The sequence below is a fragment of the Perca fluviatilis genome, chromosome 22 (assembly GCF_010015445.1).
Source record: "Perca fluviatilis chromosome 22, GENO_Pfluv_1.0, whole genome shotgun sequence".
Classification (NCBI taxonomy): Eukaryota; Metazoa; Chordata; class Actinopteri; order Perciformes; family Percidae; genus Perca; species Perca fluviatilis.
Window position 1 is genome coordinate 28,800,895 of NC_053133.1, and position 16,390 is coordinate 28,817,284.

At 43.3% G+C, this 16,390-nt stretch overlaps 2 protein-coding genes across 3 annotated transcripts in view; both read right to left on the bottom strand.

Annotated features, from left to right (window-relative positions):
• The window catches only part of LOC120552600 (NACHT, LRR and PYD domains-containing protein 1-like), a 735,215-nt gene that overhangs the window by 423,816 nt on the left and 295,009 nt on the right, over positions 1 to 16,390 (bottom strand).
• Positions 1 to 16,390, bottom strand: part of LOC120552566 (melanoma receptor tyrosine-protein kinase-like) — a 64,364-nt gene that overhangs the window by 19,005 nt on the left and 28,969 nt on the right. Inside the window, exons 2-16 of one of the 2 annotated variants that reach the window (XR_005638031.1) lie at positions 15,544 to 15,695; positions 12,141 to 12,348; positions 10,846 to 10,980; positions 10,623 to 10,691; positions 8,925 to 9,043; positions 7,176 to 7,317; positions 6,344 to 6,457; positions 6,056 to 6,182; positions 5,162 to 5,235; positions 4,884 to 4,974; positions 3,510 to 3,709; positions 2,304 to 2,436; positions 1,377 to 1,467; positions 743 to 900; positions 339 to 565 (exon numbers count right to left, since the gene is read on the bottom strand). Coding sequence is in view for 1 of the 2 variants with exons in the window: in XM_039790735.1 (XP_039646669.1) it covers positions 533 to 565; positions 743 to 900; positions 1,377 to 1,467; positions 2,304 to 2,436; positions 3,510 to 3,709; positions 4,884 to 4,974; positions 5,162 to 5,235; positions 6,056 to 6,182; positions 6,344 to 6,457; positions 7,176 to 7,317; positions 8,925 to 9,043; positions 10,623 to 10,691; positions 10,846 to 10,980; positions 12,141 to 12,348; positions 15,544 to 15,695 (1,846 nt within the window). In the remaining variant the exon portion in view is untranslated. The remainder of the gene's footprint in view (positions 1 to 338; positions 566 to 742; positions 901 to 1,376; positions 1,468 to 2,303; positions 2,437 to 3,509; positions 3,710 to 4,883; positions 4,975 to 5,161; positions 5,236 to 6,055; positions 6,183 to 6,343; positions 6,458 to 7,175; positions 7,318 to 8,924; positions 9,044 to 10,622; positions 10,692 to 10,845; positions 10,981 to 12,140; positions 12,349 to 15,543; positions 15,696 to 16,390) is intronic. The other variant, XM_039790735.1, reaches the window with a different exon arrangement.

Below are 16,390 nucleotides of genomic sequence, written 5' to 3' on the forward strand. Positions count from 1 at the left end.
TGAACCCAGTGGTGGAGTTTAATGTATTGTAGTGGGTATACTGTACTGTATATTGGCCAGAATCTGCCTTTGGAGGAGGGGGGGGGGGCATATCAAAGTGGGGGGTCTGGGTGTCCTCCCCCAGGGACGTTTTGAGCATCGACTTCATTTCCTGCATTCTTATACACTTTTATGCACCAATTTATGGTGGAAATACCTTTATTTAGCCTATATGAAGAAGAAAAAACAGATGACAATTCAAAATATATCCAAAATATAGGAAAGTATGTTGTTACGTGTCATTGGGCATTCTTTAAGTGGGTATATGGAAATCCTGGAGCTTTCTTAGAGGGATATACCTGCGTATCACACAGACTACACCACTGCCTGAACCTCACCAAACTGGGACGGAAAATAGGTCGTGTTAGAGCGGAGGAACAAAGGACCCATATCGCCGTACGGTTTGGAGGATTTGCTGAATGCCTCTGGCTGTGGAAAAAGCAAAAAGCAAGTTGCTTTTCTGTGAACTTTGGTGGTAAAGTTGTAGTTTTACCCGGTGCATCCAGACAGTCCGGCTCCAGAGCACCTGCACACAGACAGAGACACAGACACTCTTTATTAGATTCAACTTTATTCAGTCATTTAGCAGAGTACAGGTACAGAGCCAATGAAATGCAGTTGACATCCAACCAGAAGTGCAAAAAGAGATATTTCTGTCCCTGAATGATTGATCTGCAGGATGAATCGGAAGCGAGCGTCTCACCCGTCGCTGCAGTTCTGGTGGCAAGGCTGGCACTGGCCTGACCCGTCGGGGTATTTCCAGATCAGCGTGTCTCCGTCTCCCAGCACGCCGTGGGGGCAGCGCGCTACACAGTGGGGGCCGTCTTTAAAGTGGGCACACTGGGAACACTGGTCCGGACCCTGCAGGGAGGGGCAGAGCCAGGAAGGACATTTAGGGGCTGCAACTAACTGTTATTTTCATTATCCAATGTGCAGAACGATTCATCTAAAAATAGTGAAAAATGTTGATCCCAGTTTGTAAAAATGTCCAAGCTAATGTCTATAAATGTCTTGTTTTGTTGCTAAAGATGTTCAGTTTAATATGTTAAACAGAAAAGAGTGGAAACTCTTCATATTTCAGAGGCGTTTTTGCATGAAAAATTACTTTAATGATGAAGCCGTGTGTGTGTGTGTGTGTGTGTGTGTGTGTGTGTGTGTGTGTGTGTGTGTGTGTGTGTGTGTGTGTGTGTGTGTGTGTGTGTGTGTGTGTGTGTGTGTGTGTGTGTGTGTGTGTGTGTGTGTGTGTGTGTGTGTGTGTGTGTGTGTGTGTGTGTGTGTGTGTGTGTGTGTGTGTGTGTGTGTGTGTGTGTGTGTGTGTGTGTGAGAGAATAACTGACTGGTCCGTGGCAGGTCGGGGTCCCGGTCTTCAGCAGACACTCTGGGTGACACTGGACACAGCTACTGTTCACCTCCACCTCTCTGGGCTCGCTGCGGAAAACATCAAAATATCATTTATACATAAATCAGGAAAATTAAACACATATAAGCAGGTGTTGAATAGACAAATAACAGACTGTTTCTATTATACTCACATATTTTACTTAGGGAAAAGTCCTGCACAAAATATATACTTAAAGGGTAAAGTTTTTCAACCTTGGCCCTATTTTCCATGTTTTTTCGTCATTTAGAGTCCACTAAAAGTTCTGTTTCTGCCGCTGACAGACTCAGATTATTATTCTAAGTGTCTGACAATATTACGGAAATGATCCTTTCAGAGATAGACCTTTTAGTTAAAGAGTAAGATCCTTTTAATCAGTACTTTTAGAGTGTATAGAGCCAGCATATCTCCACATGTAAATGGGTGAATTAAGAGTTTATTTCAACCAAACCAGAGTGGTGATTGTTGGAACAGTGGAAAGATGAACCAAGACGGCTTTTGATAGTTTTATTTAGTTTCTGTCCACTTTGAATTAAGTGTGTTTTAAGATGATAAATGTACTGAGTATTTATATGGAGTCTGGTGGGTTTGGTGATGGTGATTTCGGGGCTGTTTCATGTTTAACTGAAAGGATCTTACTCTTTAACTAAAATGTCTATCTCTGTAGGGATTATTTCAATAATGTTGTCAGACACTTAGAATAATAATCTGATTGTCAGCGGCAACAACACTGAACATTTGTCCTGTAGGGTTACATTACAGCCCTGATTCCTGGCTGCTGGTTACAGTTACATTCTAGACCAATGATTACTTTGTGTAAATTGAAAAGTCTATAAAGTCCGTAAGTACTCTTTAAGTGTACTGTCACTAAAGTTGTCTCTCTCACCCCTGCAGCAGGTTGCAGTGCGCCACACAGCGCCCCCTGCTGTTGAAATGCCGACAGGCGACACACATCGTGGGACCCGGACCCCAGCAGCCATCGTCTGTACACTCCAGGTCACAGGTTCGATTCTGCTTTTCTGTGTGAGCGAGACAACAAGATCTTCTTATGTCGTTAACTTCACTAACGCTGTTTGTCCATTGTCAGTGTAAACGTTTCCCGTTCATTTCTACAGGAGCAGCCGTGCAGTGCATTCTGGGAGCGTCGTGGGGACTTTGGAGAAGCGTGGCATTGAGTCGCCCGCTCCTCATTTGCATAAAGTTGAACGAGGAGCGGTCGGCTCGACAAAGACAGATTCAGCAGCTGCACAGCCTGTTTCTCGCTTACAATGTTTCCAGAAACACGTTTTGGTGAACTATTTTTGAGAGATCGTATTCGGAATGAGCCATTATGGTCGGTTTTGAAATTCGGGAGCATCCAGCCCCACGTGTCGTGTTCGTCCTATCAGTGGTTGTAGGAGGGCAGTAGGAGTTTTCTTTGCTTGTCATTGGTCAGTGAAGATAGTGTTGGCGAGCCAGCTAGCATGCAATGCTGGGGAGCGGGGCGATCCCATCCATAAAAACAACGTGGATTATGGTCAGATGGGGTTGCTCATCAAGAGAAAGACTGAGTGGACCTGAACCCCGTATATATTTTTGTCTGCAGTCAGGGAAACTTAGGATCTTTTTTGTGAACCCACATGTATATTTTAACTTAAATGCTGGACTTCAGTAAACTTGCTTAACCCTCCTGTTATCCTCGGTTCAAATTTGACCCATTTACAAAAACTTTATATATCAGAACTATGGCAAAAGAACGTTGAAAAAAGTGACAAATGTTGGAAAAAGCTACAAAAAAATGTAGGAAAAAAAAATGACAAAAACATACTTAAAAAAAAAATGCCAAAAGTGACAAAAAATGTTGGAATAAAATCGACAAATACGTTGAGAAAAGTGTAGACAAAGAACAACAAAATGTTGAAATTTCGACCCAGAAAAACACAAAGTGGCATGGTCGACATTAAGACAACACAAGGGTTAACTGAACTCTTCGTCTCAGATTGAGCTTTGAGTTCTGGTAAACGATGTAAGAAGGCACGGGAATTAATAAATTGGAGTCAGATTTAACAGGCCTTAGGGCCTTATTTTAGACATAATTCCCTACAGAACTCACCGCAGAAGTCTGGGGGAGCGTTTTGGCGCATGCTGACCGTCTGGTCTCTGGATCTGAAGAGGCGCGTCCACTGGTCGGGCCGCGTGTAGCACAGCTCAGAGTTGTCCTTCAGGATCACCAAGCCGGCGCTCACCTCTTTCAGAGAGCGCAGACCCAACCAGCGCAGGTGCTTGGCCCGCACCACGGCCAGACTGTGCTGCCTGGACCGGACACATTCAACAAAATACACATTTAACGTTTAGATACTGTAGAAATATTTTATTAACAAAATGTGTGTAAGTGCTCGTTGAAAAAGAGCTGTGGTAGTCATTGAGGAAGTGGTTAAAAGTACTCCGGGTGACATCTGATGCACAGAAAATGAAGCTTAAGTCATAAAAACAGTTTAGGCTTTTATGGCATAGAGGTGCATTGTTTGAAGGTTGCGAGAATGGAAGAGGAAGTTGCACCACACAAGGCCCTGACCGTGGGTTGTGCATCTGTTTAAGGTACCAGTTTCTGTCTAAGAAACAAGAAGAACCCCCCATGTGAGGATAGGATAAAAGCTTGAGGGAAAGAACAGATCAGAGCTCATAATTCAGACGAGATCTTAGTGGACCAGCTCTGAATTAAATGTCTATTGCTACGGAAACCTAGTCTCTGTTTGTGAACCCATAATAGTGATAGTCAGTTTGATCCTTATGTTTTGGTAAATATTAAGTCTGATTAAAGAAGGCGCAGGAATTAGGTTGGAGTCAGATTTCTCTGGCCTTAGGGCATTATTTTAGACATAATTCCCACTTCAATACCAATCAGAGGGTACTATGTTCTCTGATAAGATAACACTTTATTGTCCATAGGCACGGATATTTGTCTTGCAATACAAGCTCCAACAATTATAAACATGAAGACAAAAGTTAAAAACATATCATGCATCATTAAAAACATAAGTTATTAATATGAGGGCCCAGCCCTGTGAGTGGTCATAAATGGTCGTAAATATAGAGACATATGGGGGGGAACTGATCTTTTGCTTGAGTAAAGATCAGTACCGGCCCGTGGTATCGGCAGGATAGGCAAATGCTCGGTGTGCTGGCAGTCTGAATGAGTAAAGAAAAGTTTAAGATAATTTTTTTATAAATGACCAAAACTTTGTAAGTGCGACAAAACATCGAAAAGGCGACACCTTGAAGAAAGCATCAAAATCGCAACAAAAAATTTCGTAAAAAATCAACCATACTTTGGAAATAAGCCCAAAAAAGTGTAAACAAACAAACAGAAAAGCAGCTGTAATCTTGCCAACTGTAGGGCGGGCTCTGGTTAAACACTGTTAAAAAAATAGTTAAAGACTGCGTCAGGTGAAAGTCCTGCTGTTAAAACGTTAATCAGCTGACTCACGCGTGTGTTGTTCTTCCTCTGATTATCTCCAGGTTTTCAAACACAGACAGAGACGTCAGGTTCTCCGGCCAGGACTGGATCACCAGAAAACCTGAAGGAAACACACACACACACACACACACACACACACACACACACACACACACACGGACACACACACATGGACACACACACGGACACTCATAAGTTTAAGTTTTAAAAGCCTTATTCCATTAGTCAATGTTAACAAAACGGACCAAACAATTCAGAGTTTGGCCTGAAGACAACCTTTGACCCACCTGTGATTTCCTTTACTGTCCTGAAGTACTCGAGTTTAGCCGGGTCCATGGGAGGGATTTTATAGTGCGCGTCCCTTGAACAGCCAATGAAAGAGAAGCCGTTAGTTTCAAGACTAGCCTGACAAGCCAGCCCCACATCCAGATGTTGGGTCTGGGAACTCACCATTGGTCAGGGCTCAATCCGAGGGGCGGGATAAACGGTTGTCTTTCAAATTCTCTCTGCACGCAATAGGATAGCGCTACAACCAACCAGAGCAACGCTAGTTGATAGATTCAACTTTAAACTCCGACACATCTTCCTTTTTTAAGAATAACTTCAGTGCCGTTCTTTGTTGTTTTCTCAAAGAAAAGCTGAACTCAGTCTTCCAGAAGACCACTGTTCCCAGCAGCCATAAGCCCCGCCCACTGACTCTATACACGATGTGATTGGCCTGACCAGAGTTTGGTTTTTCCAGCTCGCAAGCCAACAGAGAGTTGCTAGACGACCCTGGCTGCAAATTACTTGCTGCCGCTAAGGTGAGTCTAGATTTCTAGGTTAGTCACAGACTGGATGAAAAGAAAGGACAGCCTATCCGGTTCAGCGAAGTGATGCAAATGCCTTGATCCTGCCTTCTATCTGATTTCCAGCAGGGGGCGTCACGTGCATTGTGAGAAAATGAGCCTAAACTTCTCTCTTGATTGAGGTTTTCATAATGAGTTTATGTTTTCAATCGCTAGTCCCAAGTCTTCTTTAACACTTGAGTTGCTGAATGTTGAGAATGTTAAAAATCAACATTTAATTTTTTAATCGTTTTTGTCAACACTTTTTGACATTTTCGGTGCTGACATCGTAATATTTTAAGATGAAAAAAGTGTGAATATTAAAAGCCAGCGGCCCCCTGGGGAGCGTCTCACCCGGTGAAGGACGTCCCAATGAGGGACACGTCCCCGTTGATCTTGGTGCAGTTCCTGAAGGACTCGATGTTGGAGGCGTTCACGGCCATCGTCTTAATCAGAGCGCCTACCCCGACGCCATCACAGACTGGAGGAGAGAAAAGGGTTTTATTATCAGTCTGTCTGTCTGTCTATCTATGTGTCTATGTGTCTGTCTGTCTGTGTCTATGTGTCTGTCTGTCTGTGTCTGTGTCTAAGTGTCTATGTGTCTATCTGTCTGTCCGTCTGCCTGTCTGTCTCTCTACCTACCTTTAGGACAGGGACCGTCACATGCCTTGCAGCGTTGGACTCCGTTCTCCTCCATCTCGTACATCCCAGCGCCGCAGGTACGAACACACGACCCATCTGTCACCACGTAGTTATCTAAAAGTAAGCAAAAAGCATTTTATTAATTTCTACCAAAACTTAAAGGATCACTCTACTGATTAATTGTTGCATTCTTACAGCATAACGCTGTCGATGCAGCAGAACCAGAGAAATGTATAATAATCTTTTTATTCCACATTCTTCTTCAATCCTTCACAGTAAGAATAACCAACTACTTTCCTAAACACACACTGAGGTGTAAAACATTAAAGTTTCCCCTCTAACTGTCACAATCCTTCAGCTAAATGTGGAAGTTGTTTGTTCTGTCCGACACTTTGATGTTGTGGTGTAATAAGCCCTGCAGCCTGTAGGGGGCGGTGACAGGCCTCACAGTGGCATTATTTTTTTTTTTAGATTAGATTCACCTTTTTGTCAGTGTGATTTGAGTACAAAGACAACGAAATGCAGTTTGCGTCCAACCAGAAGTGCAAAAAGAGCAGAAAAAGTGCTATGTGATATATAAAGTATAGACAGAACAAGAAATATAGTGCAGTGTAGACAGTAGTGTGCAGTTGGTTTAAAGAAGGTGGTTTAGAGTAATGTAAATTAAATATAAATATGTGTGCAGTGTATTAGTGTATTACCTTATGAGAGCAGAATAAATATGGTTATGTAATGTGAACAATGTATGAACAACATGTACAGATATGTGCAATTTAGCAATTCAAATATCTCTATTCTGAATGAATGACCATGGTGAAAGTTAAGTCCGTACATGGGCAGGCTTTGACGCAGGTCGCCCCAAAGGTGAACTTGGCGTTGGGGTTGCTGACCACCTGGTGGGTTTTTGGGTCATAGAGAGTCTGAGGAGGACAAGCATCTTTACACGTCCCGTCATCGTTAAAATCCCTGCAGGCCTGGAGGACAAGTGCAGAGACACAAAGACAGAAAGACAGGCTTTTAAGTGTGTGTGTGTGTGTGTGTGTGTGTGTGTGTCTGTGTGTCTGTGTGTGTGTGTGTCTGTGTGTGTGTGTGGGTAGCTTTTAGGGCTGTCAATCAATTAAAATAATCATTAACTCACGATGAACGTATCTGTTCTAAATGTACTTTAACCCTCCTGTTTTCAACCAAATTTACCAAAAAAAACGTGGATGGTTCCCTACAACGCTCTTCGCAAGTTAAATAAACAATCAGTTCACTACATTCATTGAATTTGGGTGTTTCAGTCAATTTCATAGAATTTGAAGAAAAAACTATTAATAAAAGAACATTGAAAAAAGTGACAAATGTCAAAAGTGACAAAAATATCAAAAGAAAGTGACAAAATTGTCAGAAAGGGGCTGCGGGACCATTGGGCTGTGGGAACATAGGGCTGTGGTACCATAGGGCTGTGGGAACATAGAGTCGTGGTACCATTGGGCTGTGGGAACATAGAGCTGTGGTACCATTGGGCTGACCCCCTAAAGGGAACCGGTAGCGGGTAAGAACAGGTGAATCAATTCTGCCTCTTATTCACAGCACTGGCAGCGAGCGACCCATGCAGGACACATCCTGAGCCGAGTTGGGATCGGCCTCTCCGTACGGGACCAGGCTGCCTCCACGGTGAACTACCTGTCCCAATACGAAACTAACTGGACGCGGGACGGACGGAGGATCTTGACACAGGTGGAGACAGGTAAGTCTCGAGATCCCGTATTTCTGAAGTCTTTTCGAAAATCTTAGAAAGTTGTTTTTGTCCCACACGTTTTTACAGACATGCAAATTGTAGCAGCTGCTGCAGCTCTTGTTTTATCAGGGATGCACCGAATCCAGGATTCTGCTGAATATTGGGCTTTTTGACGGGGTTCTGGTTTCTGCCGAACCTTAGAATGTTATTCCGCTGAACCGAACCCTACGCTTGCACTAGGCGCACTACTCTGGCTGACGTAATGACAGCGCCGTTGATAACGGGAAGGTGTTTACGTAGGTGGAGCGTTCAACGCAGCAGGCTGTGAGAAAGTGGAAATGGAACTGGTGAGCAGAACAAGTTGTTGTTTGGCAGTACTTTCAGTCAAAAGAAGGCCATTCAAGTCCAGCTACATGTTCAATCTGTTCAATGCTGATTGGTCTGGTGGTGGCGAGGACCCTAAACTATACACAACATGGCCGCTATTACAACATCTGGTCTGAAACATCCGAAAGAATACGAGTTGTGCACGAAGGAATCTCCAGACAGCAGCCAGAATGCAGCAACTTCAGGTACGGCAAAGGAAGGACAGTCCCTGTTTACTTCATTCATGTGTTTACTGGGATCATGGACTGAGGATGGGAGGAGGAGTCAGCACAATCTCAACCAGTGGATTCGGTATTCGGTCGAACCCCAAAAATCTGGATTCAGTGAATCATTACAAACAATAAATACATTCATCCAGAACATAATCCACTATGTAAATAAGCGGTAGTTGCAGCCCTGGCATAGATCTTTGCTAGGGCTGCAACTACCGGTTGTCTATAGACACACAGAAACAGAAAGAAGAAGACTGACCAGGCAGTCGGTGGCTCGCGGTCCGGAGCAGCCGGCAGCACAGTGTTCGTTACAGCAGTCGCTGGGTTTGGGCCCGCGGCACCTCCGGCTGCACTGTTCGGCACACTGCAGCTTAGTGACTGACAGAGGCACAGAGACACACATCATCACATCTCCTCAACATGAACATGTTGGTTTGAACATTGAAAATATGTACTGCACAGATCACTTTCAAGAGCGATTCAGTAGTGTGTATGAAAGCATTTCAGCAGAGTTTTGTGAGAGCATTTCACGTGTATTTGTGTGAGGTAAATGGAGGAACACAGCTACTTGTAAACATTGGGCCCTATTTTAACGATATGAAACGCAAGTAGCTTTGTGGGCAGATCTTGGGCGCTGTTGTTATTATAACAGCGGGATAAATGACTCTTGCGCCCGACACAAATCTAAAATGGGTTGGTCTGAAGTAGCTACATTACTCATAGGTGTGGTTTGGGCGTAACGTGAAAATAACCAATCAGAGGGTCATCTCACATTCCCTTTAAGAGGAGGAGCGCTTGTTCCATAGTGGATTGCTATTATGACGGTGGATTTGCCTGGCGCACGCCAGCTGGAGCTGTCCGAGATGCGGCAAAGTAATAAATGCCCGTCTTGGCCGGGTGGTGATGTTGATGCGGCCTCTCGGTCGCATCTCCTCAAGTCTGGAGAGGATTGCTGCAGCCATGGAGCGTGGGCCTCCAAACACACCAACTGCACCTGTTGTACCCCTTCCTCCTCCCCCCCCACTCCATCTCCGTCCACCCGCTCCACCAGGAGCACATCGCGCATTACTCCCGGACCAGATCCCGCCGGAGTGTCCAATCCCACCGTAGTTCAACATCACGACTCCTTAAGTTCTCTAATATTTCCTCATTTATATCATCAACACATCCATGATTCATGGAAATGTTGTGTAAAACACTACACGCCACAAAGAATGCTGAGACTTTTAGAGGACTGTACTGTGAAGTGCCTCCTGATCTATCCAAACACCTGAAGCGCATTTTCAGTAATATATTTCCTTCTAATTATGTATGGTTTGCAAAAATGGGAACTGCTGCATCCATGTAGATGATTATGGCCAAGCATGCGCCCCTAAAATAGCATCTGAATAACGCGCTAATGACTTTATACTATAGCGCCACAGACTTTAGACTAGCACCACTGACTTTGGACTAGTGCCACTGACTTTAGACCAGGTTTTTCCTGGTCTGTGGCGGAATTGTTTTCTGAAACTGCAAAATAGCACCGGGGAACGTTTGCGCCGGAACACGCCTCCTCTTTTCACTGAACCGCCCCCTGGAGCGCAAATACATTCCCTAATTTACCGACGTGCGTCTGTGGAGGGAAAAGTCCGCTGTGCGTTGGGTGCAAAATAGGAATGATACATGCGTCGGTGTACAAAGTCAATTGTGCTGGGTGAAAGATAGAGCCCTTTATGTATTTTGGATATGCATACGCCGACTTTTTCAAGAAGGTGGTTGAATAAATGAAAGAGAGATGTACTTAGGCTGTACTGTAGGCTGTACTTTCCTGTGAAAAACTAATTGTATGTGTGCATGTAAACGAGAAAAAGCTATGTAATTAGTTTATTAGGAATGTTATTTTCAGAATAAGAGCAAAAAGTGGAATATGTTTCGCACGTAAACGTAGTCAGTGATTGTGTGTTTGAGGGTTTACATTTCTGGCAGTGATCCGGTCCTGCTGCCCAACACGAGCCGTTAAAACAGCCGGGATCACACTGCTGACCTGGAAACACACACGCAGAGACACACACACACACACACACACACACACACACACACACACACACACACACAGACACAGACACACACACACACATGTTAATACTCAGTAACAGGCGGTTGGTCCCAGCTGAAAGGTGATCATTCCTTCCACATACATTTAGGTGTGAAGGTGTTTGTCTTAAAAACCATGCTGGGGTTGCTGCTTCTGTCCAGGATGTCCCACCACTGGATGGTCTCCGTGTTGCATAGCAACGGATTGTTGGTCATCTTTACGCCTCCTTTCAGAATCTCTGAGGAGAAGATCAAGATTAAGCATCTACAAGTTAATCCAGCACAAGTGAAAGGGGTGGGTGTGTGTGTATGTGTGTGTGTGTGTATCTGCGTGCGTGCGTGCGTGTGTGAGTGTGTGTGTGTGTGTGTTTATGCGTGTGTGTGTGTGTGTGTGTGTGTGTGTGTGAGTGAGAGATTGTGTGTGTGTGAGTGAGTGTGTGTGTGTGTGACTGCGTGTGTGTGACTGCGTGTGTGTGTGACTGCGTGTGTGTGTGACTGCGTGTGTGTGTGACTGCGTGTGTGTGTGACTGCATGTGTGTGCGACTGCGTGTGTGTGTGCGACTGCGTGTGTGTGCGACTGTATTTGTGTGTGACTGCCTGTGTGTGTGTTTGTGTCTGTGTGTGGAGCCCAAGTTTTTTTAAATTGTGGACTTATTGCAACATCGATGTGGCAACATACAAAAGTTGTAGATTTTGGACAATAAGTGACAATAGGAGTTTTTTTAAGCATGCCATCCACACCCTCACCCACACATTACCCACCTAAAAACAGGCTGCAGCGATTTAAATATTAATACATTTGAATAACTCAGTTCAACGGCGTATTAGGAAAGGGAGATACAAGGATTCATTTTGAATGATCTACAGAACAAATTATTTTAGTATTTTAGTGTGGAAAGTCAATGTTTCTTTCTTGCATTTAAACTAAATGACATCACACGTAGTCAGTACCACAGCTCATGTTTGTACACGTCCAACCAAAAAAACCAAAAATGCCCCTGAAACATCTTCAGCCAAAGCTGGTATGGGTGCGGTCTATTTCCTGGTGCCAGGACACAGTCTGGTGTTGACGAACGGTTTCTAAACGGTGTGTAAACTACGCCCAGCACTCGTCAGCCGCTTGTAAAAATGAAATGAAGCGTAACAAAGTGTGTGTGTGTGTGTTTGTGTGTGTGTTTGTGTGTGTGTGTGTGTGTGTGTGTGTTTGTGTGTGCGCTTGTGTGTGTGTGTGTGTGTGTGTGTGTGTGTGTGTGTGTGTGCTTGTGTGTGCTTGTGTGTGTGTGCGTGTGCGCTTGTGTGTGTCTCTGTCTGTGTGTGTGTGTGTGTGTGTGTGTGAGCGTGTGTGTTGTGTGTGTGTGTGTGTGTGTGTGTGTGTGTGTGTGTGTGTGTGTGTGTGTACCGGTCAGACTGCTGAGCTGCAGCTGTCTCAGCCCACTGCTGTAGTTGAGCGTAGGAGACGAGCGGTTCTGGTTGTAGTTGGACATGACCAGCAGAGCCAGGTGGTTGTCATACAGGTTCTGACCTCGGATCACCTTCAGGTTGACCAATGGGATGGTGGCCACTTCATTCATGGCGATCAGAACGTAGCCGCCCACTTCCTGGATGTTCTGAAGACCGAAAAACAAATCAGTGTTCATTATTTTCATCAACATGCTCGAAATGTTTTCTTTAATATTCAAATTTCACTTCAATCCAACGGAGTTTACTTCCTTTGACATAATGACATATTATATTATTGTCGAGGAACAACACAGAGACACACACAGACAGACAGACACAGAAACACAGAGACCCACACACACACACACACAAACCCACAGCGACACACAGGTTTGTGGCACTATCTTCGTGGGGACCCGTCATTGACATAATGCATTCCCTAGCCCCTTACCCTGACCTTAACCATCACAACTAAATGTCTAACCTTAACCCTTACCCTAACCTTAACCATCACAACTAAATGCCTAACCTTAACCCTTACCCTAACCTTAACCATCACAACTAAATGCCTAACCTTAACCCTTACCCTAACCTTAACCATCACAACTAAATGCCTAACCTTAACCCTTACCCTCACCTCAACCATCACAACTAAATGCCTAACCTTAACCCTTAACCTCACCTCAACCATCACAACTAAATGCCTAACCTTAACCCTTACCCTAACCTTAACCATCACAACTAAATGCCTAACCTTAACCCTTACCCTAAACTTAACCATCACAACTGATGATGGTGATGATGGTGATTACGTCAACTACCTTTGACGTAATGACATATTATTTTCGGTGAACAACAACAAAATGTTGAAAAAAAAAGTACAATTTAAAATTGTGACCGAGAAAAACCCAAACTTGCAAAGTCAACGGAAGACAACACTGTTTTATTAGAGTGGACGTGCAGCTGTTCTCCTCCCAGCATAGTGTTTACATCCGGGGTCAGTTCACAGATGTCAGAGCGTCCTTGAATGCAACACACAAAAAAGCTCCCAGCTCACATCTGCAGCGCCGGAAGGAAAATGTCACTCTGACTCAAACAAGGACTTAAAAGGTAACTAGTGTGTGTGTGTGTGTGTGTGTGTGTGTGTGTGTGTGTGTGTGTGTGTGTGTGTGTCTGCACTGTAAAAATTATCAGGGGGGTTCTACTTAAAAATTTAAGTTCAATTGCTGCCTTAAAAATGTGAGTAAAGCCAACATTAAGAATAGTGTTGTTTCAACCCACAAAGTTAGATTATAGAATATGTTTAATTAATGATCATTTATTGTTTGAACTTGATACTGTGATTTAAAACAACTATCAATACTACATTGTCCACTCAAGGAAACTTGCTTCCTCTTGTCAAGCAAAAATACAATTGTATGCTATTTCAACTCACGAAGGTAAGTTAGAGAAGATGTTTAATTAATAATAATTTATTGTTAGAACTTGATACTGTGAGTTAAAACAACCATCTATCTTACATTGTATATTCAAGGAAACTTGCTTCCTTTTGTTAAACAAACATACAATTTTACATTTAATTTCAACTAACTGTATTCATACCAATTGTCTTTTCAAGTTAGGTGTACTCATGTTTTTAAGGCAGCAATTGAACTTATACTTTCAACTTAAGCAGACTAATGTTTTTACTAAAAGATCACACACTGTAATAAATTTCATGGTAGTTTAACTTGGAAATGAAAGTTCACCTTCAGCCTTGAAAATCGAAGTTCACTCAACTTGAAGACTGCTTTTGTTTCAACTTAGAAATTAAAGTTAATGAGGGTGATGTAACTACAGTGTTCTAGTTTTGTTAAAGTTGTTATTTTAGTTGATTTAACTTTTAATTACTTAGTTTAACTTCATACTTTAAGTTAAAACAAATAAATTACTTTCTTTAATAATGCAAGAAACCTTCCTTGCCTAGTATAACAGACATACTTTTCTGCTTTATTACAACTCACGGTTTAAAGTTACAATAACATAACCACATTTATAGTGGAGATAGTGTGGGTGCTTGGGTGCGAGCCCCCCAGGGCCCCATGCAAAATAGGGGTCCCTCTAAAGCCTCTGATCTTGTGTCACTTGGGCTAATGAAGTGACACACTGCAGATGAATAGCTGAAGGAAGCCTATTACTGCTCAAAGTCTAATGCTGCAATACTCCAGCTCTTCTTATCAAACATAACAGTCACTTAACTCATGGTTACAAATGTAAACCAGCACAACAATGACAATTACCAGGCAACAAAACACTACATTCAAGCACACGTTTAATAAACGGAATTCAAACAAACAATTCGGAACAAATTGCAAACTTTTCAGCAAATTTTAACACAACTCTATTTACCGCCTTGCATCATGGGAATTGACCAGCCAATGAACCAATTGCACCTGACTGCAGTATGTAGATTGGGGTTGGGCTAAATGTGGCGGAGCTGTTTGACTTTTGAAAAGTACTTTTCAAGTACATTTCAATATGAGAAGAGTGAAATGCCAAATTCACAATTCACAAGCCTTTGACAGGTACTCCCTCCTCCCACTAGTGCTTTGTTGTTTGGCCACAACACTTGTTGTATTTTAGTAGAAATTTGCATAGGCTACATCACTTATTCCGGTGTATAATCAATTTATTCTGTCCATGCTTTAACTATGCTGTGAAGACAGGTTATTTTAAAATCGAAAGGCAACCATTTTTTGTTGCAACACATACACTTTTTTTTTCAACTGATAACTTACATACCCATGTTCAATCAAAACATACATATCTGATAAAAAATTTAAATAGTGGACCCAATGAATAAATGCAAGTTTAACTTTCAAAAACTCATAAAGTTGAGTTCAAAATCCAAAACTTGTATAAGCGTGTTCAGTTAAAAATAAGAAATAAGTGGACATAACTAAATGGGTCTGTACTTTTTTACAGTGTGTGTGTCTGTGTGTCTGTGTGTCTGTGTGTGTGTGTGTGTCTGTGTGTCTGTGTGTGTGTGTGTGTGTGTGTGTGTGTGTGTGTGTGTGTGTGTGTGTGTGTGTCTGTGTCTCTGTGTGTCTCTCTGTCTCTGTCTGTGTGTGTGTGTGTGTGTGTCTCTCTGTCTGTGTGTGTGTGTGTGTGTGTGTCTCTCTGTCTCTGTCTGTGTGTGTGTGTGTGTGTCTCTGTCTCTGTCTGTGTGTGTGTGTGTGTGTGTGTGTTCTCTGTCTGTGTGTGTGTGTGTGTGTGTGTGTGTGTGTGTGTGTGTGTGTGTGTGTGTGTGTGTGTGTGTGTGTGTGTGTGTGTGTGTGTGTGTGTGTGTGTGTCTGTGTCTGTGTGCGTGCGTGCGTGTGTACCTGCAGGAAGGACAGGTCCTGGTGCTCCAGCGTGTACGTGACCTCCAGGTTCTCCAGGACCACGGAGCAGTTAGCGTACATCCTCACCATGTTGTCATAGTGATTGTCCCGGGTCCCCAACAAGGTCAGCTGGTTACTCAACCCCTGGCACACTGAGAGAGAGAGAGAGAGAGAGAGAGAGAGAGAGAGAGAGAGAAGGAGAGAGAGAGAGAGAGAGAGAGAGAGAGAGAGAGAGAGAGAGAGAGAGAGAGAGAGAATCTGTTATTGTACTTCCTCTGATATACTTTCCTTTTGGACTAAAATGCAAAAGCTTCACAGCATATAAAATAGATTTGGGAATGTACATTTGAGTTTCTGTTTCATGATGTAACTTGAACGTTTGCCTTGACACACACACACACACACACACACAGACTCACACAGACACGCACACAGACACACACTCACACACAGACACACACACAGACACGCACAGACGCACACACACATAGACACACGATCACAAACACGCACACAAACAGACTCACACACAAACAGACTCACACACACGTACACACACACAGACACAATATTTCCCTCTGAGATGTAGCCGAGTACAAGTACAGAGTATCATACGATCTAAATATAGTACCTCAAAACTGTAATCAAACGTGGCACTTCATGGCTTCTGGTTTTCTAAATCAATGCTGTTGTTAATACAGTAATCATCAGGGGGGGGGGGTTACAGCCCCCCCCCCACCCCCCCCCGCCCCCCCGATGATCAAACTGGGCTTTTTGGATGCTTTTTCTGACATTGTTGCCTCTTTATTTTTAACGTTTTTGTTGTTTGTTTCAAGGTTTTTGGCGC